General features: G+C 39.3%; 1 protein-coding gene across 1 annotated transcript; it reads right to left on the reverse strand.

Moving 5' to 3' along the window:
• Window positions 1-4,615: 4,615 nt before the first annotated feature.
• On the reverse strand, window positions 4,616-24,076 carry CD200 (CD200 molecule). Its single transcript, XM_032629293.1, has 6 exons — window positions 23,933-24,076; window positions 20,130-20,196; window positions 16,566-16,886; window positions 13,959-14,231; window positions 11,800-11,907; window positions 4,616-6,196 (listed from the first exon to the last, which is right to left on the reverse strand). The coding sequence occupies exons 1-6, from the start codon at window positions 23,942-23,944 to the stop codon at window positions 6,189-6,191; spliced, it is 789 nt and encodes a 262-aa protein (XP_032485184.1). The 5' UTR covers window positions 23,945-24,076; the 3' UTR covers window positions 4,616-6,188.
• Window positions 24,077-25,218: the final 1,142 nt, after the last annotated feature.

The following is a 25,218-nucleotide window of genomic DNA, read 5'->3' on the forward strand; positions in this document are numbered from 1 at the left end:
TGACGGGAACAGCTTTGAACCTCATGCAGAAGGAGGCAGTTCAGGAAAGTTTGGGGTTCCCGTAAGCCCTGTGGGCCTGCAGGTATATTTAAACTTAGGAAATGGTTTTTCTTGGCTAACCAGATTATGGCAGGCCGTGTAAGAATCTTTTGTCTGTAACTACATTGGGAGTTTCTGCTGCCTGGTTTTTTCCTGTGTCCTGGTAAAGTCCTGTGTGATTTTAGTGAGTCACTTGGCATTCTGAGGCCTGTTTTCTTGTCTCTGAAATCTCTTCATTCTGACTTTCTATGATTTTAACTCAGTCTCTTTCACTGCCTCTTGCCATGCAACAGGAAGTATCAGCTTACCCAGGGGCATAAGTGTCAGTCAGTTCCTGAAGTGTCAGGAATTGCTGATGATCTTTAGTTACATAAGTGGTGGCTTCTGATGACGCTTTGAGGGTAGGACCCAGTCAAATCAAATACAACTTGGTAGGCCTAGAGTTCCCTCAAAGAATACATTCTCTCTTTCCAAGCGATTTGTAAATTAACTTTAGCCTCTAAGACAAAGTGGAGAAAAGCATCTCCTTTCCCCAAGTGGTTCCAACCAGGCATGGGCAGCTGCAGAACTAGCTTGGTCTCCCAGAAACTCACTGGGACAACTGAAAAAGGGGAATAAAATTCTAAGCTATCTTTGAGCTATATTTCACAAACACTGGTCTAGGCCAGGGCTACCCACCACTGACGGTATCAGTGTGCTTCCATCCAACTGGTCACTGTTGCTGAAATTTTAGTGCTTCCTCATGTTTCTTAACTAAGAACCACCGGGTTTACTAATCAATACATTACAAAAGACCATTTAATTAAAGACATCATCTGACTTATTTTTATATGAGATATTTACATTATTGTCTTTGATTTATAAGAAGGGAGACCTTCTTGTGTGTACAAGTTAAGGGAATTATATACAAAGCTAAACGGCAATGACAGATCCAGAATCATGCATCATCTGAGCAGCTGGTCTTCAGTGCCTTTTGCTGTTGGACTAGAAAGTGAAAGCTACTTCCAGAAAAACACAACTCTCCTTTTGAGTTCCAACTCTTTGAGTTGAGTGCTTCACTCTCTAGGCTAATATGATTTAGGTGAAAAGTACCTAAGTATCTGTTGAATTCTCTGGAACCTTTCAAATTCTGGTAAGGTCCTTCTATCATGACATATTATCAAATCTGGTAAAGCAACATAATTCTAGGGAGAGCTTTCAGCGGTATCAATTTTTGCATCCTCTTTAAGTGTTTGGAGAGCTCTCTGCCATCTCTTACGGCAGGTGGTGGCTGTTAATACTCTGGAGCAAGGTAGCAAAACTGTATTCAGAAGCTGATGCTCAATAGAAAGGACTTTAACTTTTGTGGGATTTTTTTGGTTTGGGTTTTGTTTTTATAGGGTGCCGGCATGGTCGGGTTCTGGAAGGTCTCTCTTCCTGGTTTGCAGACAGCACCTTCTTGCTACCTTTTGTGTGTTTTATTCCTTTGGTCCTATCCTCAGCCCAAGGAGAGGCCAAATCATCCTGGATGATGTATTAGGGTCCCTAATACAAAGACCAGTAGGTTTTCTCTCTGTTCATCCAGAAGGAAGCTCCCACTGCTAGCACTCCTATCTCCACCTCAACCCCACATCCACTTCTGGACAAGGGTGGGGCTGACTGTGAAAAGGAACTGGGAAGGACATGAGGCCTGTGTTGTTTCAGTGGGGGTTTTGAGGTCACAGGGCAGACACGCCTCAGCACATAAACTTGCGCATGTTGGGAGCTATACCCCTTCATACTTGAATCTTTACAGAAGACAGACTTGGTGCACACGCAATTTAAAATTGAGGACATGTAAATTCAGAGAGATTAAATGACTGGTCCAAGGTCAACCCATTACTAAATATCAGAGATGGAACTTAAACCCCATTCTTTTGGTTCTAGATCCATTATGCTTGTCTCTATGCCTTATGACAAACAATTTCTAAAAGTCCTTTTCTACTCTCTAGTTCAATCATACTCTCCCACAGGGAAGGAGAGATGCTCCAGTACAAAGCTGTTTGAACTATTCCTCCCTCCCATAATGTATTGGCATAAAATTGATTTGTTCAAGAAATACTCCTTGACTGCTTATACTAGATGCTAGGGAAAAGCAAGCAAGCAAGCCAACAGATTTAAAAACCTCTGCCCTTATGAAGCTTACAATCTATTGGAAAGAGACAGATAATAAAATAAACAAGTAAAGTATGTAGATTTTGATGGATGCAAGGGAGAAAAATGAAGAAGGAGAGGGAGACAGAAAGGGTTTGTTGGGGAAAAGGCTTATGTGGCCACCTTTGGGAAGAACATTCCAGGCAGAGAGAAAAGTAAGTGCCAAGGTCCTGTGGTGGAAACCTGTCTGAATGTTAGTGAAATAGCAAGGAGGCTAGTGTGGCTGGCAGAGCATGAACAGGAGAAAGAGCAGCAGGAAGTGATCTCAGAGAGTATCAGGGAGCCCAATCATGTAGAGCCATACAGCCCATGTAAAGACCTTGGCTTCTCCTCTAAATAAGATAGGGAGCACTTGGAGATTTTGTGAAAAAGAATGACACGATTTGTCTTGACCTATATTTTAAAACAGATGTGAGAAGAGACTAAAAAGGGGAGAAAGCAGAAGCAGGGAGATTAATTAGAAAACTATGTCAACAATCTGGGAGAAAGATAATGATGGTTTGGGCCAGGTGGTAAGATTGGGGGTAAGAGTTGGATTCTAAATATATTGATAGAGCAAATAGGATATACTGACAAGTAGGATTTGGGATGAATGACAGTAAGAATGGAGGGAACAGAGAGAGCACTGGGCAGGAAGTCTGGGATTCTGAGTTGGAGTTTTAGTCCCATGTCATGCTTTCAGTGTTACCCAAAGAAAGTCACTGAAAAGCTTAAGGCTTCATTTTTCACACCTATAAAGATGGGCTTAAAAACCTTCCCGACCTCACAAGGCTCAAATGAATATGATGTCTATGCAAAAGTTGGCTTGCTTACAATTGAATCACAGGTATCTGTGACCCTGTCCATGTTTCTTAGCCTAAGTGACTGTGGTAGGGAGACTGAAGTCCTATCTGGAACATTTTGAGAGCAAATATAAAAAACAAAAACATTACAGTTGTGAAGAATTACTTTAGGAAGCTTTATTTTTAGAAAGTTAAATCTCCTTCTTGACGAGTTAAATAACCATAGAAGAAAGTTGGTCCAAGAGAACTATTTTAACCAAAGCCTCATAATCCCTAGTCATACTATGGGATTTTGTACTCTTTGAACTTGTATTTATGGTTAATAAATTCCAACCGCTCCCCCCAAATCTTCACCTTCAGTTTTAGTTCTATTTAAGAACAAAAAACTTCTTTTGGTTTCCCTTATCTCTGAGCTCATTTACCACCACCCTGGGAAGTTTCTAAATTTTTACTGCCAAGAAAACTTTGTGATTGAGTTATTCAAAGTGACTCAAATATTTACAACTTTCCCAACCTTGCTGAAGCACACAAAGCCCAAACTGTCTCTTTCCAATTCATAGATTCGGAAGAAACTCCCCTAATTGAAAGGTTCAGGATGAGTAAGGGGCAGTTGGTGAGACCCTCCCAGGGGTGAGAGGGCAGGAGTCACAAGGCAAGACTGGTGCTACCCAGGGATCTGCCTTGTCAGACAGAGCCATGTGCTCTGAGTCACACCTTCCACCTCCTCTCTTTGCTCTCTATGACCCTCCCAAGTTTTTCCCATCAAAACCTACCTATTCTAAGTCCAAGTCTCTCAATACCCTGCAAGGTAACTGATAAGCCATTTAATAAGCCAATTTAAGTTGAATTGCTAGTGAGGAAGAAGGAGTAGACCTAGGCCTTTCTGCACTTTAAGCGGAACTCCCAGAAAGATAATGGCCTAACTAAAATTATGGTGGAATGGTGGAATGCTTAGGCACTGTGAAGATAGCTGTTTCATAAAGGAGAGCCTTTGGGAGAGACTCATGAAATCTCATAAGATGGTCTCCTTCTTTGCCTATACGTTAAGTGAGCAGTCCTCAAAATTGTCCTTGAGACCATTTCCGGGGTTCCACAAAGTCAAAACTACTGTCATAATCACATCAATTCCTTATTTTCATTATCTCACAAGTGTGCTGTGGAGCCTTCCAGAAGCTACCTGATGTGTGATGTTGCTATCACTCTGATGACTAATGAAATGCATGTTTGTAGATTTTTGTTTTTAAAGTTTATCAGTTTTAATCTCAAATATGGTAAACATCAACAGACATAATTCGCTTTACAAGAAAGCTCTTTGGGGTCCTCAATAATGTTTTTACGTGTGTAAAGGGGTCCTGAGACCTTTAAATGTTTGAGAACTGCTGCTTTAATTTACCCTGTCTGATCTGGCAGCTGAGATACCAGAAAAAACAGCAAAACCAGAAGCAGGATGTTAATTCCTACTAAATTCAAAACTGTGTGAGCTAATCCATTTGCAAAGGTTGGTATCTAAAAGCAAAATCAGATTGACATCTATATACTAATATGTATAAAATAGATAACTAATAAGAGCCTGCTGTATAAAAATAAGTAAATTAAATTAAATTTTTAAAAATCCCCAAACAAACAAACAAAAAAGCAAAATCAAAACAGCACATATAAGGAAGTACTCCAAAATTGACCGGGTCATATCAAAAGGACACAGGCACCAACATGAAGCAGCTTTCACTGGTCAGATCAAGAACATCTGATTTGTGACGTTGTGACAAATCATAAATGCCAACAGCATCTTTTAGGGGGTAAGAGATAGAGGGGAGGATTTCACACACAGAGGAAAAATATACAGATTATCATTAATGCCCACATTTTCCACATTCCCTACGAGAATATCATGAACCAAATATTTAGAGTTGACACTTTTAATTATTCAGTATATTAATACAAATATACGAAATAATACAGAATTAAATAACATACGAAAACCTTACTAAATATATAAATATTCAATTCAACAGTGAAAACAACTTAAGTTTTAGTTTTTAGTTCCTAGGTCACTGGATAGAGACAAGAAGGCAAAAGATACTGAAAAAGTCACCAACTTGGTCGTATGATTATTTAAGAGTTCAAAATTGTTCCACTAGTTAGAACCATATGTTTACAACAAAGGGATTTGTACACCCATACATGCTTCCTCTGCTATTGTGAGAAGTTAACTCATGAGAAAAGAAGCTGGGAGAGACAAAGCATTTGAATTAGCTGACTGCCATTCAGGAAACTTTCTAAATGCCATATTTTCTAAATATGTCTTCATTATACTAGGCTGAATTTAGAATGACTAAAATAGGGCTGGGTCATATTATGAAACAAATGGATGAGAAATGCATGCCTTTTTAAAAATGTGAGCTGCTGAGACTAATAATATCTAGTCTGCTATAAAAACAGAAAGTAAAGTTAAGGTTGCCAACATTACTTCACAATAAATTCAGTTCCGCTTCCACTGTGGTAAATATCACAGAAGTACATGAAGAATAGCAGTGAAACTGAGGGTTCTAGAAAGACCAGTTATTAGCAAAACAGTAAGCAGGTGGTGGACTAGATACCAAGTGATGAGGAAATAGACTTAATGGACCAAAGAAGAAGGGAAGAAGAGGTGGAATAGCCACAGAAAGGCAAAAGGTAGTCTCAGAAAAGTTCTTTGGTCCCTACCTTCCTGTATTCTTCTCTCTCTTTTTCATTTCTTTTCTCTTTGTTTATTCCTTTTTTTTTCCTGGAATTATGGCCATTTTGGGAGCAGAATGGCAAATTATTTGGTCCAAATCCTTAATTTTCTGTATGCAAACGTGGAAGCTCATTGAGATAGTGATTAACATAGAGTTGCCACCAGTCGGAGTCAAAGTCAGTCTCTGAGCGGTGGCTCCTGATTCTAAGTCCACTACCCTTTCAACAGCACAACATGGCATTGTTTTGCAAAATCAAGTCCTACAACAGACCTGAGAGGTAAAATGACTTCCTCTTGGAACTCACAGAAGCATTGGGTAGCCTAGATGGCAGTAGAAAGTCTTGAAATTCTTACGCCTTTGACTCCAATTTCTTTTGCTCTTTTAGGTTCCTTGAAGAATGACCCTCTTTCTCCTGCTTGCCTCCTGAGTCAGATTCAAGTAGACCAGGGAATAACTTTCAGGGTTCTGTGTGACTCCTCTATGGCTCTGGGTAAAAGAAAGATCAAGATATTAACTTTGAACATTTATAATTTCTATTCTAATAGATTTTAAGAAGATAAATAACAGAAGGATCAATAAACACAGAATTCTCCTGTGTATATTTCATCAGCCAAGAGAAGGAAGTAGACATTCCTGACCCAACATGATGTGAGGCAACTGTGACTCTCTTTAAAAGGACATGAGTAATTCTAGGATTCTAGGGAGTAATAGTTTGCTATTCCTAAGTAAGACTGTACTTGCTCAGTAATACACTTAAGACTACAAGTAAAAGAACACGTTCAAGAATTCCAAATGATCTACATGTATTTTATTTATAAGACCTTGGGCTTTGTTTCCTTTGTTTCCTCACTTACTGGAGATCAGGTTGGGAATGGTCACAAAGTAGACAGATAGAGGTCCTTTCAAGGTTATTAGCTTTCTAGCACTTAAACTTGGAGCATGTGGGCCTCTCTACAAGGCATGTAAACAGTGAAGTAAAAGACCTCGGATATCATCTTGGTTCCACATCTCACTCTCCATGTAATCTGAAGTAATTCTTTACCAGAAACTGCAAAGTTCTTCATGTTTTAACTGTGCCAACATTTCCAGTATCAGTGATCTGTTCAGCCGTGAAAGACAGAACAGCTCAGGCAAGAATGCCCAGGTTTACAGGTCTGTTAGCCACCTACTTTGTGATTGGATTTTGTTATGACATTTTGATATGATGGGTGGCATTTGCACCCATTCAAGGGCGAAATTTTGTAGACAAGTAGCCTTGGAATGCAAGATTCCTCCAAGCAATTCTAACCTAGTCGGTTCAATAAAGATTGCTTCACACTTTTCTCATATAAAGCACCCTTTCTTCTGCTTGGAACTAGGAGGACACTGGGATAGAGGTGAGGGTTACCACTCATCCAGCCTTCATCTGGAACGTGTAAGTACAATTATTTAGCAAAGCAAGGATTCTCATTTTTTTGGAAACATATATCTTTTGTATTATCTTTCCGACTAATCACCAATTTCCGCAACACAAATTATTTACTGAGCACCTCTGTTATTTGATGTAGTACTAAGCTTAAAATAGGAGAAAGGCCATCCACTGCACTACAAATAACTCAATTTCATTTCTTTTTATGGCTGAGTAATATTCCATTGTATATATGTGCCACATCTTCTTTATCCATTCATCTGTCGATGGACACTTAGGTTGCTTCCATGTCCTGGCTATTGTAAAAAGAGCTGCAATGAACATTGTGGTACATGACTCTTTTTGAATTATGGTTTTTTCAGAGTATATGCTCAGTAGTGGGATTGCTGGGTCGTATGGTAGTTCTATTTTTAGTTTTTTAAGGAACCTCCATACTGTTCTCCATAGTGGCTGTATCAATTTACATTCCCACCAACAGTGCAAGAGGGTTCCCTTTTCTCCACACCCTCTCCAGCATTTATTGTTTGTAGATTTTTTGATGATGGCCATTCTGACTGGTGTGAGGTGATACCTCATTGTAGTTTTGATTTGCATTTCTCTAACGATTAGTGATGTTGAGCATCCTTTCATGTGTTTGTTGGCAATCTGTATGTGCAGTAAATCAGAAAGAGAAAAACAAATACCGTATGCTAACACATATATATGAAATCTAAAAAAAAAAAAAAAAGGTTCTGAAGAACCTAGAGGCAGGACAGGAATAAAGACGCAGACATAGAGAATGGACTCGAGGACACGGGGAGGGGGAAGGGTAAGCTGGGACGAAGTGAGAAAGTGGCATGGACATATATACACTACCAAATGTAAAATAGATAGCTAGTGGGAAGCAGCCGCATAGCACAGGGAGATCAGCTTGGTGCTTTGTGACCACCTAGAGGGGTGGGATAGCGAGGGTGGGAGGGAGACGCAAGAGGGAACAGATATGGGGATATATGTATATATATGGCTGATTCACTTTGTTATACAGTGGAAAATAACACACCATTGTAAAGCAATTATACTCCAATAAAGATGGTAAAAAAAATTAATCGGAGAAAGTGACATGATTCCACCCAAGATATAGTGTGTACCAACATTATCATTATTAGCATTGCAAAGAACCTATTTATAAGGTTAGATTATTGTGAAGCGAACTGAAAAAAATCAAGGCAATTATATAGCTAATGTGGGCTTAAAAAAACCCACTTTTACCTGAAATAGTTAGATACTTGAAGAAAAGTGAGGTTTGGAATATGCATTTCATATGATTGTCTAAATCTTCTATTGGTTTCCAAATCAGCCTTGACCCAATCAAACACAAGAAGACTGCTACTCAAAATAAAAGATTTCTAAAAATTAGGTGATTATCTATGATGATCTGCCCCAAAGTGAAGTTGTTGTTTCTAAGAAGCTTGTGATCATTGGTGGGTTGGCTAATGAGAAATAAAAGATTATCCTCAACCTCAAATTTTACTTCACTGTAGTATGTGTGGAAGGGGCAACAACTGGCTTTAACAGAAAGAACTATCATGAAATGATGGAAAATTTCCCTAGGAAATTTCAATTTCTTCCCATTTTCTATTTAGTAATGAAGTACTGATTCATAAAAGAAAAAAAGAATGTTCTTTGAAAACCTATTAACCTATTATTGTATTGCTGTAGTCTCATGGGAAGTAATTGTGATGATTCCATTAGGAATGGTGCAAAGAGAAGTCACCTCTAGCTCATCACTAGTACAGCTTTACAGTTGAAAAACCCAACATCACACTCTCTGGCATTATACAGAATCACAGGAAAACTGCAGGGAGCCTGACTTTTATATGAAAATAACATCTGTCATTAGAGACTACCCTTCTGTCCACAAACTATAAATTTGCTTATGTTTTTGTGAGCAACAAATTAGTGATTTTAATCTAAAATAAACTTTTTTTGGTCATTTATCTAACAAAGAGTTGGACTTTACTTAACAGACTTTTCTTACTTACCAGATTTGTCTTACTATTGGGCAGCTCCAAGGAGATGACTCTTTGTCTACTCATATTCAATAAGTTCAAGAACTAATTAATCTCTACTCTTTCTCTCCCCACAAACTCTGAACACACACACACACACACACACACACACACTCTCACACTCAGTTCCCCCTCTCCACTTCTATTTCTGTTCATATCACCATTTTTTCAGGTCACCAGGTCCAGAATCTTGGTGTCATTTTTGACTGATCATGTTTCCCCACCCATCCAAAAGTTTTATGTTTCAGAAGATAACAGAAAGTAAAAGAGAGAGAGAAAGCAAAAAAACACAAAGGGTAAAGAAAGATATTCTGTAATAACCTAAATGGGAAAAGAATTCCAAAAAAAATAGATATATGTATATGTATAACTGAATCACTTTGCTTCACACCTGAAACTAACACAACACTGTAAGTCAACTATACTCCAATATAAAATAAAAATTAAAAAAAAAGAAAGATGGAAAGCAAATGTGGTAGCACTATTCACTTTCATCACAAATTGACAATCAAAATTTGTTACTTGAAGAAATAAAAAATGTCTCTATCTTTGATGATTTTCTTCCCTTTCTCCCAGCTTTTTGTATTACTTAAGTTTTGGTCTTAACAAACCAGTATTCCCTCAGACTTGAGGGTTTGTCTCCAGCATAATTGACATTTGATTTTACTAGCTATTTAAGTATATGGAACCAAATAAACTGACTCACTTCACTTCAGCAACTGAATAAGGCATTGAACAAATGTATTTCCCAGAAAATACAAGACTTAATGAACAAAGGACAATTATTTTGCAAATGCCCCTTTCTACTGAAATTTACCTTGGGCTTGAATAGGTTGTATTATAAGATTCTTGCCCAAGGGGATTTTTAAAATGAATTTAAACACTTCATACTTTTCTGCTTGTACTTTACAGAAGAACACAGTAATATCAGCCAGCACAGACAGAAATAAATGCAACTAACAACAGCACCTTTCAAGTCAGGAAACTATAACTGAAAGAACATTCCGGCAGAGGTCAGGAGACCAGGATTCTAATCCTAGGTCTGCTGTTAGTTAACTAACTGTGTGACCTTAGGGAAGGAAGTCAACTTCAGTTCCTAACTGGAAAAGTGAAATGTTTGGAAAAAGTGGAATCAAACGGCCTTCTGCCTTTGACATTTTGCAGAGTGCTAAGGGGTTCTATGGGTTTAGGTTTATGTGCAATAAGACTATCTGATTTGCAATCTCCTGTCCCATACAGAACAAATCCCTTTATCTACTTTTGCAAAAGGGTCATTGACACTGGTGATTTGTTGCTTTTCTTATAAAGTCACAAGAATTAATCAGGTGTTTATATAAGGCTTATGCAAAATCAAATGTTCAAAAAACTTAGAAGGTGAAAGATATTAGTCTATGAGACATAAAATAAAAAGGAAAAAAGGTAGCATTTGAGTGAGATTTTTTTTTTTTTTTGTGGTACGTGGGCCTCTCACTGCTGTGACCTCTCCCGTTGTGGAGCACAGGCTCCAGACGCACAGGCTCAGCGGCCATGGCTCACAGGCCCAGCCACTCCACGGCATGTGGGACCTTCCCAGACCGGGGCACGAACCCGTGTCCCCTGCATCGGCAGGCGGACTCTCAACCACTGCACCACCAGGGAAGACCTGAGTGAGATTTTTAATAGAAATGTAAAATAACACTCAAAGCCAACATTTTTTTCTTTCCTCTCTGTCAGTCATGTGAGCTGAAGAAAACTCCCATACCACCCCTTCATCTTGGGAAATTCCCATTACATACAACATAAACTGCAGCTTTGCATTAGCTTTCATAAATTATGCACTGTCTTCAGAAACTAAAGAAATTTAATTCTTCCCAGCTGGCTGACACCTCTTGTTTGATACCATCTCTTGTTTTATATTGTCTCACAGTGTTTAAGACTCAGCATCTATGAGGTACTGAATTTGCAATTTAAAAATAAAATGGAATTGAACAAATCCCTTTGAAAATCTACCCTTCCATTCATTCACTCATTCATCTTTTAATGAACATTTATTGACCACCTGGTATACATAAGGCACTGTGATAGTTGTTGTAGGGGCTGGAGAGAAATTAACAGTGTATAAGGGCAGAATGACATGATGCAGTTATTATAAGTATGGATCACCTGTATGTTTGCCTAGAGTGTCTGAGCCATAGTGAGAGTATAACATAGAAAGCACTACTCAATTAGTGATCATATCAGACAAGTTCACAGTCTCTTAAGTGGGGTAGCTGACCTGTGGAATACTGTAAAAAGAGAAGAGATTGTCCTGGGCAGAATGAACACAGCCTGGGTGCCAAGACTTCCCTGCTTTTGCCATTAGATGATTCCATAGTTATTGAATAAACATTTTCCACATGTCCTCTCATCAATCCTTACTCTGAATTTATAAAATAATTGGCCTTTAAACCATCTTGGCAAATGAAATGCAGAAACTAATGTCCAATTGCAAGAAAATGACACTGAAATGTTTTAAAATACCATCAACATTTATGTATTCTGGAAACACCAAACCAAACACATGGTTGTCACCCCTTTACTTATATCTTCATTTTACCCCCAAATTGTCATTAAACAATCATTTTTTTCCTTCTTTGTACTTCATGGGGACTCACCTCGGTCTTGGTTCCGACGATGTTTCCAGTATAGTAGGATTGAAATTAAGACCAGAAGAATTACCAAGGAAACAATACTTAACAGCAGTGGAACTGAAAACCAAAAGCCTGTGGATATTGAAGGGAGAAAAGGAAAAACAAGTCATAAGTGGAAGCTGTAGAGGCAAAAAGCGATAAAGAGACAGCTGTGATGAGTTTTTACTAGAGCTGAGCTTTCGATGAAAATTATTCTTAAATATATATATATATACTGAAGTCTATATTCATGACCTCACATTATTTTAATAACATTTAAATAATAATAATCACTAACATGTTTTATGTAGTTACTAAGTTGTAGGAGCTTTGAATGTGTTACCTCATTTAATCCTCTAAATAGCCCAAGAGTTAGGTCTTATTATAATTATCTAACAGATTAAAAAAACAAACAACTGAGGCTCAGAGAAGTTAAGTAAGCCCAAAATCAGTGTAGTAAGTGGTAGAACAAGGCTTGCTCAGAGGTCTGTTTGCCTTCAAAGCACATATTCTTTGCCATACTGTCCATTAAAGTAATATGTTTATTGAGGAATTGTTGAAAAATACAGAGAAATATAAAGGAAAAGAATAATGAATCTCGTGATTCTAACCCCCAGGAAGAACTCATCTCAATGTTTTTATTGTGTTGCTTCTAATCTATGCCTTTGTTATTAAATCTCTTTCCAATAGTCAATAGATGCAACTTAGCCTGAATGTCAGCCCCTCAGTGTCACTGTGTAATACAAAGGCAGAAGAAACACTCCCTGATTGGCGAGTCTCCAGCATCTTCTCCATACCTTTATAATGGAATTTGTCACATCATACTTTAACTGAGCACCTTCAGATTTGTCTAATTTCACTAGTTCTAGTGCTCGACATAATGCTTTAAGCATGAAAGATTTTTAGTAAATGTTCGCAGAATGAACAAACATTATACAAATGATGCATAAACATTATAAATGATATGTCAATTTTGGCACTCTTGGAAAGACATGTTCCTTTTCAGATTTTTGTTTTTCAGGGAAATTTACCCTTCACCGTGGCTGAATCTGAGGATCTCTTCACGAATGTCCAAAGCTAATACTGCAAACCTCTTGAGCAAATTTACCTAAATGTTTACTTTTTGATTAGTCTGCTTTTTCAAGGACCCCAGAAATGACTACAGGATATGTTCACTAGAGGCCACCATACCAATGAGGTCTAAACTTTTCCAGCTTTCATTGTTTACAATGCGCCCAGAAAAAAAGCAGCAATATCTTTTTATAGGAGGCTTATTGCTGAGTGCCTCATCCAGAGTTAGTGCTTCAAAACTGCATAGAGAAAGAAAACTGTGGCTGTCATCACTAAAGTGTCCTGTCTCTAAAACCACCGCTTTCTTTATTCTCTCTCCCATAATCTTTACCTCTTGTATTGATGAGGCCCAGAGAAAGCAGTTTAGATAGAAACGCAGGAGAGCAAAAGAAGTCCTGAACAGGAGGCAGTTTATTTTAAAATGGGGTGAGGAGAACATCTCAGATTGGCCCCCTTCCTAAAAGCCCCTTTCCCACAGCGTAGATTATGCAAAGGTTTCATCCTGGATGTGGCTGCTTCCAGGAAAACATCCTAATCCCTCCAGATTGAGCTGATGCTCCTTTTCCCCTCTCTCAATCCTCCCATGGTGTACCACAGCTGTCTTTTTTTTTTAAGTAGAGAAAGGTTTATTGCAGGGCCAAAGAAGAACAGGTGGCTCATGCTGAAAAACCCGAACTCCTACTATAGCTTTCTTATTGAAGCATTTATCATGAAGTTTTACAATTGCCCAGCTCCTTTTGCATTCCCCGCTATACTAGAAGCTCCCTGTGTGAAGGGACTGAGTCCTCACTGTTGCGTTTCTGGCATAACAAATGCTCAGTTAGTAGCACGGAAGAATAAATCAATGGATGGATCTCAGCAAAAGCGTTCAGTATGTGGGCAACATACCACATTTGCCAAGGTAAAATCGGCTTTATTGGCTTCCTCAACTCTGTTTTTCTTTCCCTACTTATCCCATTCTCTCCCTTATCAGGTCCTTTGCTAAAGGCCAAGAGGCTCTGCAGAGCATTCACCACCTTGCAGGTGTGTGTCCACAAATGTGACCACGGTAAATCTTGCCCTCTCTCTCTTACCTTTGTTCACAGTTTCCCTGTAGTCGGTCACAGTCCCCAGGTGCAGTACCTGGCAGACCACCTCCTTCCCCACCTGACTCTTGGGGTCTTTGATCTGGAGGATGCTGATGACAGACGTTGTTCCATTGGGGTGTGACAGAATCTCAGTACTGTTCTCAATCTCTGACCCAGAGACCTTCCAGGAGATCATAGGGGCTGGGCGAGCATTGGCAGAGCAAGTGATATTTAGGTGGTCTTCAGATAGTTTATAGTGAAGGAATACTGTGGGCTGTACTGGGACAAAAAAAATGATCTGCCATCAGTTAAGCATGGTGTGAGTGCTACACTCTCCTCAGAGAGATGAGAAAAAGATCTTTACAGAAAGACAGTGGAGGCTAGAAAGATAAGGTAGCACATCCAATCCAAACTGCGGCCTTCTGGGTTCTTTCTGTGTCTAATTCTCTGAATTGCAGGATGGAGACTGGCCTAGTACAACCCTGTGACAAGTACGATCCTCCCTGTAGTTTGCCTCTAGGAGAATGAGCTGGATGGACAGAAGGTACCTTCTCCCCCAGACAGTGCAGAACCTAATTATTCTTTTCTCTTCCATGGGCAATGTAAGATCTCTGCCTTCTTCTGGGTACCCCTCTCAAATAGTTTGACAATGACCACCAATCGGCACCTCCACACAAGTAGTCTACACTTCTCAGAAGCACGAGGGCAGTTTCAGAACAGAGAGCCCGTAGCGGGGCTGCTGCTTAGAGAAAGCCTTTTTCTGTTTGGAACTGGGCCAGGGAGCAAGATGCATGGAGCAGACTTGGCAAGTCCCTGCTTGAAATATCTACACAAAATGTCAATTAGAAATTCATAGTCAGTAGTCAGAAAATCACAGAATGACAGTTGTAAGGACCGTGGAGATCACCTTATGGAGTTAACAGAAAATAACTAGCTTATGAAAAAAGGACATTATTTTTAGGTCAGCTGTACCCTGTTCCCTTTCAAAAGTCCCTTGATTAATGAGTTCATTTTCTTTGGAATATACAGTTTATCTCTGCTGAGCAAATGTAAACTTGCCTTTCTGTGGTTGGCTTTGGAGCCCACAAGATAATTAAAGGGCAATGCTAAATGAAAGCTTGTCTGTGCTCAGAAGTTCAAGAGGTGGGTGGGTGGCAGTAGGCTAGAGAAAATGAGCCTATAGGACGGTGGCTCTGTCAAGAGTGCCCAGATTACTAACATCAATAAGCCCTGGAGGAAGAGACATAAGGTAAAGGAAGATGAGTATGGTTGATGTGGCCAGATTGGCAGCAGGGTTCTCTGGTGTATCAAAGAATGACTTAGATGAAAGCTATAAGTTGTGGCTGGAAAGGATCAGTGTGGAAAAGAACTACAGAATTACTCACTAGAAGATGCAGGAGAGTCTGCTTTTCGGGCAAAAAAATAATATAAAGATTATGAGTAAAGAAGGGGGAGTAGGAGAAAGAAAGATGAACAAAAAAGAAAAAGAAAACAGACAGAAATGAGAAAAATATGACACAAGAAGGAAAAGGAAGAAAAATGGTGGAAAGAAGGAAGGAAGGAAAGGAGAGGGAGGGAGGGAAGAAAAAAGAGCAAGGGAGGAAAAAAGGAAAGGAAAGAGGAAGGAAGGATTGGAGGAGGGGAGAGAGAGAGAAAGACAGGGAGACAGAGGGAGAAAGAGGAGTGAAAGAAACAGAAATCAAGGAGAAAGCCTGATGCAAGATCCTGCAGAGAGGACTCATTACAGGCAAAATAAGTGAAAGAAACTTGTATTTGGTGTTGTCTTACCTCCCTTGCATTCTTATTTATTGAGCCTCTTCTTATCCCTTGTCCAATATTCTTGGTGTGCACGAACTCTCATTTTAACATTCCTAATAACCCCGTCTAAGTTTGTCGTTTCCCTTCTAAAACTACCACCAAGCGTGCCATCCTCCAAAGTTACCCCTTATTCCTAATTCTGAATTCTTGATCTCAGCTAAGCATCAGTTAAGAAGAAAGGAATCTTATCAAACTAAGCCTCTTGGATTTTAAAAGAATGCTTATTATTCAGTTAAATCCCTAGTAGGCATCAGGAATGAAGAGCCTCTGATGCACGTCTCCTTATCAATCCTGATACAGCTAAACTGAAACAAAACGAGAGGGACCCCTATAACTGGCTCCAGCTTAGCCCAATATGGCTTTGCCCTTAGATCCAAAAATACTAAAGCTGTTAGAGACCCTAGAGATGATCTACTTCACACTTCTGGTGCAGATAAATAAACTCTGGTACAGAGTGGACAGGACTCTTCTAGGGTCACATGACTGCTAATTGCAAAGCCAGGTCTGAACCACATCAGTGCTTATAGAGAACTATCCTCACTATGGTCCTTAATTTACTCTTGTTGACAACAGTATTTGTCAGGGCAAAGATAACTCCAGGCAGAGATTCAACATAGTCCTTTGAACTCTCCAAATAACAGTAACCACAGTTACAGTAGACATGAAAGGCCAAGTGTCCTCTCATGAGCCTTTCTGGGGTTAGGATCCTGAAAAACTAGGCACTACCACTACATTCCAAACATTCTGCAAAATAACATTTCAAGCCAGAGACAATGTATTCTCAGAGACTCTCACCAAAGAGAGTGAGGCAGGCTATTCCTGAGATCTTCCCAGAACCAAAGGTATTGAAGAGGCACTTGTAACACCCTTCATCTTCCAAGGTGGTATTCCAGAAGGTAATGGTTGAGTTCATGAGTCCCAGCTGGGTGATGTTTATCTTGTCCTTATAGGCAGGCTGGACTACAACCCCATGGTTCTGGCTAAAGGTGATCATGTTTTCTGGGCTTACAGCCTTGATTTTTTGCCATGTCACAATCAAAACTTCCTGGGGATTTTGCAGAGAGCATCTTAAAGAAGCAGGTGCGTTCAGCAACTCTCTTACATCTTGGGTGTCCACTTTCATCATGGAATCATAAAAAACATTTACATTTTAATACATACACAAATATACATTTTTTTGATTAAAAACAATGCACGTTCAAAGTCAAATTTAGAAAAGATACAGAAAAATGCTAAAAAAAGGAAACGTTTACCTACCTTCCTGATGTTGCTAGAGAAATATAAGTTCAAATATTTGTTCAGTCTTTAAGAGTAGCAGAGTAGAAAAATAAGAAAGCAAAATCCCAGTGACCAGAAATTACATGAAGAATCCCTGTAGGCTGGAAATTAGGTGAAGTGAGGTTGAAGATGGAAAGTGCCAAATAGGATAGAAGCATCACCAAGTGAGTTTATGCCTGGAGCAGTAACAGCTAGGAATAAGAAAGGGCCAACGGACAATAGGCAGAGTGATTAGTTTAAGTGAAGAAGGTATAGCAGCTCTGTACATTCCACACACATACCTGCAAAGGAAGGAGCAGCAGTAGTGATGTCTGCCTTCAGGAAGCAGTGGTGAGTATAGGAACGCAAGATAGAGAGATATACAGGACAGTGCTCCAGGAGGCTGATAGTACCAGAGAGATTTGACCACCAAATGACAATCTACACATTCCCCTATTTTTACTGTATGCAGTGCAGAATATAAGGTATGGCAATAATTTCTTCCCCCTCCATGCTGGCTAGTCATATTGATATGATAGATGACTCAATGGGAGATCTCAATAAAACAAATAGCCAAACATTTGAGAAAGTTAACACAATGATAGAGGAATAATAAACTCTACAAACCCAAGAACTCACCAAATGAATAAAAATATCATAAATAAATGTATTTATTATCATAAATACATTTATTTATTTATTATCATAAATAAATGTATTTATTATCACAAATACATTTATTTATTATCATAAATAAATTTATTTATTATCATAAATAAATAAATTTTGATGTGAAAAAATGTGATATCTTAAGTGTGAAAAGGAACCAGCACTGTAAAGAGTAGAAACTATAGATGCAGAAAATGAGAAATGTAAACTCTTAACAGACTTAGCAGAATGAATATCACTGAAGGGTAAATTAGTAAGTAGGAAGACCAGGTCATAGAATTTCTCCAGAATGTAGTACAAAGGGATAAAGATATAGAAAGGATTAAAGAAAAATTCAAAGACTAGAACGTTTCAGCATGAGTCCAGTAAGAATTTTAAAAGGAGAGAAAGGGGAGAATAGAAGACAAAAACACTGTAAGGAACAAAAATATATTTTTCAAAACGATAAAAGGAGGAATCTAAAATAAGACATACTAATCATGAACCTTCATGCACCTAACAACATAACTCTGAAATATATAAAAACCTAATAGAACTACAAAGAAAAATCCATAAATCCATAATCATAATGAGAGAGTTTTTCATTGTTCGCTTGGAATTTTCACTTCCACATATTAAAAAAATAAGTAAGCCGCATAGCACAGGGAGATCAGCTCGGTGCTTTGTGACCACCTAGAGGGGTGGGATAGGAGGGTGGGAGGGAGGGAGACACAAGAGGGAAGAGATATGGGAACATATGTATATGTATAACTGATTCACTTTGTTATAAAGCAGAAACTAACACACCATTGTAAAGCAATTATACTCCAATAAAGATGTTAAAAAAAGTAAGTAAAGCAGTAAAATCAAATATAAGGATATAGAACATTTGAAAAACAAATTTTTATATATAACTTATTATATATGTATGTGTAGTATGTGCATATGAGCATGTATTTGTAAACTTTTACCCAAAAGAAAACATACAATCTTTTCAAACAACATATGGAACACACCCTCAAATTGAACTTGAAATAGTGTACAAAAAAATGACCTTGAACTCTGTCCATAATGCAATAAAATGAGAAATTTACATGCTTCTTTTAACTCCTTAATTACACCAGAAATCATAACAAGTATTATAAATCACTATGAATGACAATAAGAATATCATATATTAAAATCTGTAGAAATTTACAAAGCAGTTCTCAGAGGGAAGTATTTAATCCTAACTTAATTTACTGGGAAACAAGAAGAAAATGAATACACACAGATATTCAAAATTCCCACCCCACCCAAGAAATGATAAAAGGAGTGAATTAATAAAGTTGAAGGCACAAATTAATAAAATGGTACACAAAATTTTGACTTAAAACACCAAATCTGTTATTTTTTTTAAGACTAATAACACAGATAAACTGTTAGAGTAATTAGAAAAAAGAAGGCAGCATAAACAAACAAACAGTATCCACTCAACAACATCAAGCATGAAAAGACGGGCATAGCAACAAATACAAACTGGAACCCACAAGTGTTGCATGATTCCAATTTTAGTGAGGTGTACTCTTGGTAGATGTGAAAAGTTCTGGGGGGAATACCGGTTGTTAGGACTGGGGTTTCCAAAAAGTTTGTTGAGATTTTGCAGAGCAGAGATCTGAAGAAATTGCTGCTTTTAGAATAGAGTAGAAAAGGGATCAAAACTAGAGTTTTAACTTCTTGGGTAACTTTTCTCTCTGACTAATAATTTAGTGGAAAGCTTATAATTCTTCACTGCATATATGAAACTCCATTTAGGGTTGGTAAATCCTATGTTGTACATGGTATGACACTTCCCTTTCCTACCCCTGTGAAGGCTGATGTAGTACAACATCACGCAGAAGGTGATAAAAGGCCAGCAGCAAAGTGAGGTGTGGTCTCCTATGGAACCAAGGAGAAGGGACTGGCACAAGTAGGAAATTCAGCAGATGAGTGGAGAGCATAGGTGTATGTTTTATATGATAGACTATGGGAACCTACGTAACTTCCATATTTCATTATTTTTAGTATTTTTCTGTGAGAGGGACACACCCAAATTTAAGGTTTATTACCAGACTACCTTCCCAAAAGGCCATATTCATTCACACTCCCTTAGGCATTCCATATCTTTACAAACATAGGGAATTATTATTTTAAACATCATTCAATTTGATAGGTGAAAAATGATATCTTAACTTAGGAAGAATTTTTTCATGTCTGGTGTTATCTAGGAAAAGTTGCTTAATATTAAATTCTTTGAAAACATTGGAAAAAATGTGGAAAGCAGAAAGAACCACTCCCAGTCCTCCAAACGAATTACACACTTAGATAATTCATGCAGACAGATGAACTAACACAGCACAAACAAGAGTGGCCAAATGTTTCCACTCCAAAAACTGTGTTTCCTGGATTCCACGCAGGGGAATTGAGTATCTTTACCTTGTGCCCTGCAAAACATCATGGCAGCCAAGAACCAAATCAGATGACAGAAGAGCTTCCTCAACACCTGAAGACAGAAAGCAAAGTACAGAAGTGGGCATTTGGATGTGGACAAAGCTAAGAAAGCTTCGATCTAATCTCTGTTTCAGGAAATGCTGCAGCTAAAGTTTTAACCACCGGAAACCTTTGGTTTTGTGGAAGCAGAACCAGAGACTATAAATGGAAGAAATAACAGAGGGTGCTCAGGATATGGGAAGGGAAAAGCAGCAGTGTGGTTCCTTCATTATGGCCATCAATAAGCAATTTGAGGCCTTGCTTCCAAAGCCACCACTGTCAAGACTGCTGGGAAAACAAACTGCCATAAGTATACTCAGAAAACATAGAGACAGCAAATGCTGAAGAACATTCACTCCCCCAATAATCCACATCTGTTTATATTAAAAATGTAACTCAGGTTGTAACCACTTGGCCGAAGATGTGACTGCTGAGGTAGATTTTCCTGCAAATTTTGCACAGTTTATGTAAATTTTACCTTTTAAAAACCAGTAATGGCTTTAGTTTTTCTTCATTGCTTTATTTTCATGTGTCTGGCAGAAATCCTTGGCCTTTTTACAAATCATGGTGGTATTTAAGGGACTATTATTCTGGGTATAATTTTGCTATAAAATGAGAGAGTGGAGTGGAGACAGAATATCTTTACTCTGCAGCAGCCCCATGGCTGGCTTTGGTCGACATTCGTGTGTTCACTGTAAGGGGGTATGAGCAAGGAATGTAAATTTTCCCTATATTTTTTCCTATATTCTATATTTTTCTATAATTGAGGTACGTAAGAAATATAGGTTTCTCTGTATTTTTCTTTAACTTGAACTTTATTTTTATTTCATGTTGCCATTCCAACTAGAGGTAGAGACTTAATTTCAGTCAATACCACATAATCTCTGTCAGTTTAGCCCACCAACACTTCACAATTGTCCCAAACTCTGGCACTGCATCCACAGTCCTGGGAATGCCAAGCCGTGGGACAGGACCATTAACCCTTGGTTACAACCATCTATCCACGCTGGCACTATGTTCCCCTCAAGTCATCCTGATCATCGGTTTGTGCAATTAAATCTTGTGCTTACAGGATGTTCTCTCATGTTTCCCGATTCTTCAGATTCTGTGCTCCTGGATTCTTCTGTGCTGAACAAAGGAGAATTCTGCAAGGATCTCTGACTAGACTCCCATGTGTCTGTCCATCTCTGTTTTACAGTTCCCTCGCCAGGATGGGCAGGCTTGCCTCTTCCCACAGTTCCCCACAAGAAAGCAAGGCACAGGTGTTTTCTGTTCTTTGATTTCAACACCTACCTGTAAGTTCTATTCACCACCCTCCTGGACTCCCTACTCCCAGGGGCCAGGCACAGAGCATCCTTTTCAGGACACAAACCGACACTAGTCAGTCCCTCTTTGCTCTCCCAGCCTAGGGTTAAAGAAGCTGCTTCCTCCATCACCTTGTATTCTTCCCATCAACTTTTTCTGGGATGAAGGCCTGTCCTTGGCCTTTCAGCATTTAGGCTTTTAAAACTCAAATGCTTATGCTATTTCAAAACTTTGGCTTCTGAGTGTCCATCAACAGATGAATGGATAAAGAAGATGTGGCACGTATATACAATGGAATATTACTCAGCCATAAAAAGAAACGAAATTGAGTTATTTGTAGTGAGGTGGATGGACCTAGAGTCTGTCATACAGAGTGAAGTAAGTCAGAAAGAGAAAAACAAATACCGTATGCTAACACATATATATGGAATCTAAAAAAAAAAAAAAATGGTCATGAAGAACCTAGGGGCAAGACGGGAATAAAGACACAGACCTACTAGGTAATGGACTTGAGGATATGGGGAGGGGGAAGGGTAAGCTGGGACAAAGTGAGAGAGTGGCACAGACATATATACACTACCAAACGTAAAATAGATAGCTAGTGGGAAGCAGCCGCATAGCACAGGGAGATCAGCTCAGTGCTTTGTGACCACCTAGGGGATAGGGTGGGTGGGAGGGAGGGAGACGCAAGAGGGAAGAGATATGGGGATATATGTATATGTATAGCTGATTCACTTTGTTATAAAGCAGAAACTAACACACCATTGTAAAGCAATTATACCCCAATAAAGATGTTTAAAAAAAAAAAAGAAAAAACTTTGGCTTCTGAAACTAAAAAGTTTTCTTTAGCGTTCGAATTCCACACCATCATGCCACATGGAAATCCAGGCTCTAGCAAAGGCTGTGATGAGGAATGAAAAGAGTTTGGCTTTCCGAGTAAAAATCTGTCTTTTAGGATAAGAGAGAAAGCAGACACACACCAAAACACAAGATGTACGAACTGGGGGCCAGCAATGTTTAAGAAACAGAAGCACAGTGATTGAGGCAAAGGGAATTAGAAAGAAAGCTTTGCTATTAATTATATACACATTCCCTCTGGCTGACTTGAGTTCAGGCTAGCACCCATATTAGATGTGTAAGCTAGGACAAATCATTTTACCTCTCTGAAATGCAGAAGAAAATAATAGTACCAACCTTCTCTCTGTTAAAAAGACTAAATGAGATAGTATATGTAAAGCTCCTAGAACAGTGAATGATACAAATAAGCGCTAAATCAATGTTGCTGTTATCTCTTTGGGTTACTATGAGAATTAATTAAGCATTTAAAGTACTTAATACAGTGCCTAAGGTATGGTAAAAGCCAATATATATTAGGTAACTTAAAAAAATTCATTAATCAGATCATACAATAATGGAAATAGAGAAGTCCATTTATAACCTTTGTCAAGAGGGCCAGGGTTCAGAGGCCTGGGTCTTACCTGACAGCTGCCCATCTACTTTGCCCCTATACATACCTCTTCCCTGAAAATTTCTAGGTCCAAATCCTGATCCTGCCACATACAGTCACATGGACTTGGAAAACTTAACCTCTCTGCCTGTTTCTTTATTTGTAAAATTGGGTAATAACTCCTCCTTTGAAGGATAGTGGTGAAGATTAAGAGCACCTGGCACTCAGTAAACACTAGCTCTAAGGCCACCATTCTCCTTTATTAAGGAAAACAGTGAAATAACTGGCTGTATGACCCTGCCAATAAACTATATACAAAAAAAAAAAAAAAAAACTACCTTCAGGCATTTCTTGTATTTAGATTTTAATTTTTATTATTTTTATCAAATACCAATGTAAATGAAAATCCTCCCCTTCCTTCATTTTGTCATATACACAGGTCCTGAATAAACAAAATGTCTGTCTCTCGCGGATACCCAGGGTTTTAACCCTGATTTATCCAATCCTTTATGGTTTCCCAAGGCAAAGACCCAGAGGATGCAGAAAGAGGCTGGAGCATCACAGAGGGCGCCAGCTCTCCTGGACAGCCTGAGCCTGAAATTCTGCAACCCCACCCCAGGTTTCAGGACCAAAACGGAGCCAATACACCACCCTCTATCCCCGCCGCCAGCGCCCGCCTCCCAGCCCAGTTCCTGCCTGAGGATGTCAAGGATCTTCGGAGAAGCGTCTCCGGAGCCTGCGCCTGGCAGCATCCTTTTTCCAGCGCACTGGGACGGAGAACTGGAACGCCAGGAATGGCCTGTAAACCACCCTTTGGAAGGCAAAATCCGCTTCTCAGCAAGGTTAACAGCTGAGGGGAAAGCGCTAGCAGAAATCCCACCTCCGAACCAGACTGGGGAAAGCCGCAGCCCGGCGCTCTCAGCCCGCCACCGCCCCAGGGCCGCCGGAGCGATGTCGCCCACCCTGCGCCCCCTTTCCCACGCCTGGCCCGGCTCACCAGCCACTCCATCCTCGCTCCTGGCCGCGCGGGGTGTTTGGCTTCAGCTGGGAAGCCCGGAGGGATCTCACACCGGACCAGACTGAGCGCCTTCAGTTCTGTGGAGTAAGGATGCGCCCCGCCAGCGCCTGGGGAGAGCTGCCTCACTCCTCCTCCGACACAAATACCCCTCCTCCCCACCCCCGCCCCGCCCCCCAAGCAGAGGCGTGAAGGCCAGTTTTTTCCAGTTTACTTGTAGGGGATAAAATAAAATAAATAGTACTCCTCTTTTCCTATCTTCAAAACGATTCGCAGTTTTCAGAGGTGGCAACTGGGGAAACAGAAAATGTTTGAAAAAATATACACCGTTTCCATTTTCATTGTACAGACAGAAAGGAAACAGGGAGAGGTGGGAAGACATGAATTGTTTCCCTGCGTTGGCGCTTGGAGGAATGGCAATCTACACCGTGCAGCTGCCGAGTGCGAAATGATTTTTGAGAAACGTTACACAGTTTCCACAATTACCACCTCGGAAAATCCAAATATTTTGAAGCTGAATTTAAATAGTAGACACTTTACAAAACAAATGTATATTTATTTTTATCCAGAACCAAATTATATATTGAAGCTATCAATGCTGTAATGATCTCTCCTCTCATGATGTGACTGGGTTTTTTTCTCTATGTGTGGAGTTTTCTTTCATTTGTATTGATGATGAGGATTCTTCTCATTTTGTTTTTTAATTTTTTACAAGTTCCAGAGTTCTTGGCTCTTAAACAAAGAAAGAAAGACAAACAGATCAATGAAGTGTTCAATTCCTAAAGCCTTTTCTGTTTTTCTAACACCACCCCTGTGACAAGGTGCTGGGACAGAGCTTTTACCTAAGGATCCATGGGGCTGTAAATTCCAGGGCGGTAACTAAAATAATGACTGATTTTCAGAAAAACACAAACACATTGAAAGGACTAAAATATTCATGGAGTGGCAAACAGGAAACAAAAGAAAGCCAACTTATAGGCATAGTGGAATTAAGATCAAATTAAGGAAATTGAAAGAAAATTCTTAAAGCTTCAAAAATGACAAGTAGAGACACCAAGAAAGAGAATCAAAGTGACTTTATTTTTTTAAACAGCTGTGTTTTATTTATTTATTTATTTATTTATATTTTTAGCTGCATTGTGTCTTCATTGCTGCCCGCAGGCTTTCTCTAGTTGCCGTGAGCGGGGGCTACTCTTCGTTGTGGTGCGCGGGCTTCTCATTGCAGTGGCTTCTCTTGTGGAGCACGGGCTCTAGGCGTGCTGGCTTCA

This window comes from Phocoena sinus, chromosome 4 (assembly GCF_008692025.1).
Source record: "Phocoena sinus isolate mPhoSin1 chromosome 4, mPhoSin1.pri, whole genome shotgun sequence".
In the NCBI taxonomy this organism is placed as follows: Eukaryota; Metazoa; Chordata; class Mammalia; order Artiodactyla; family Phocoenidae; genus Phocoena; species Phocoena sinus.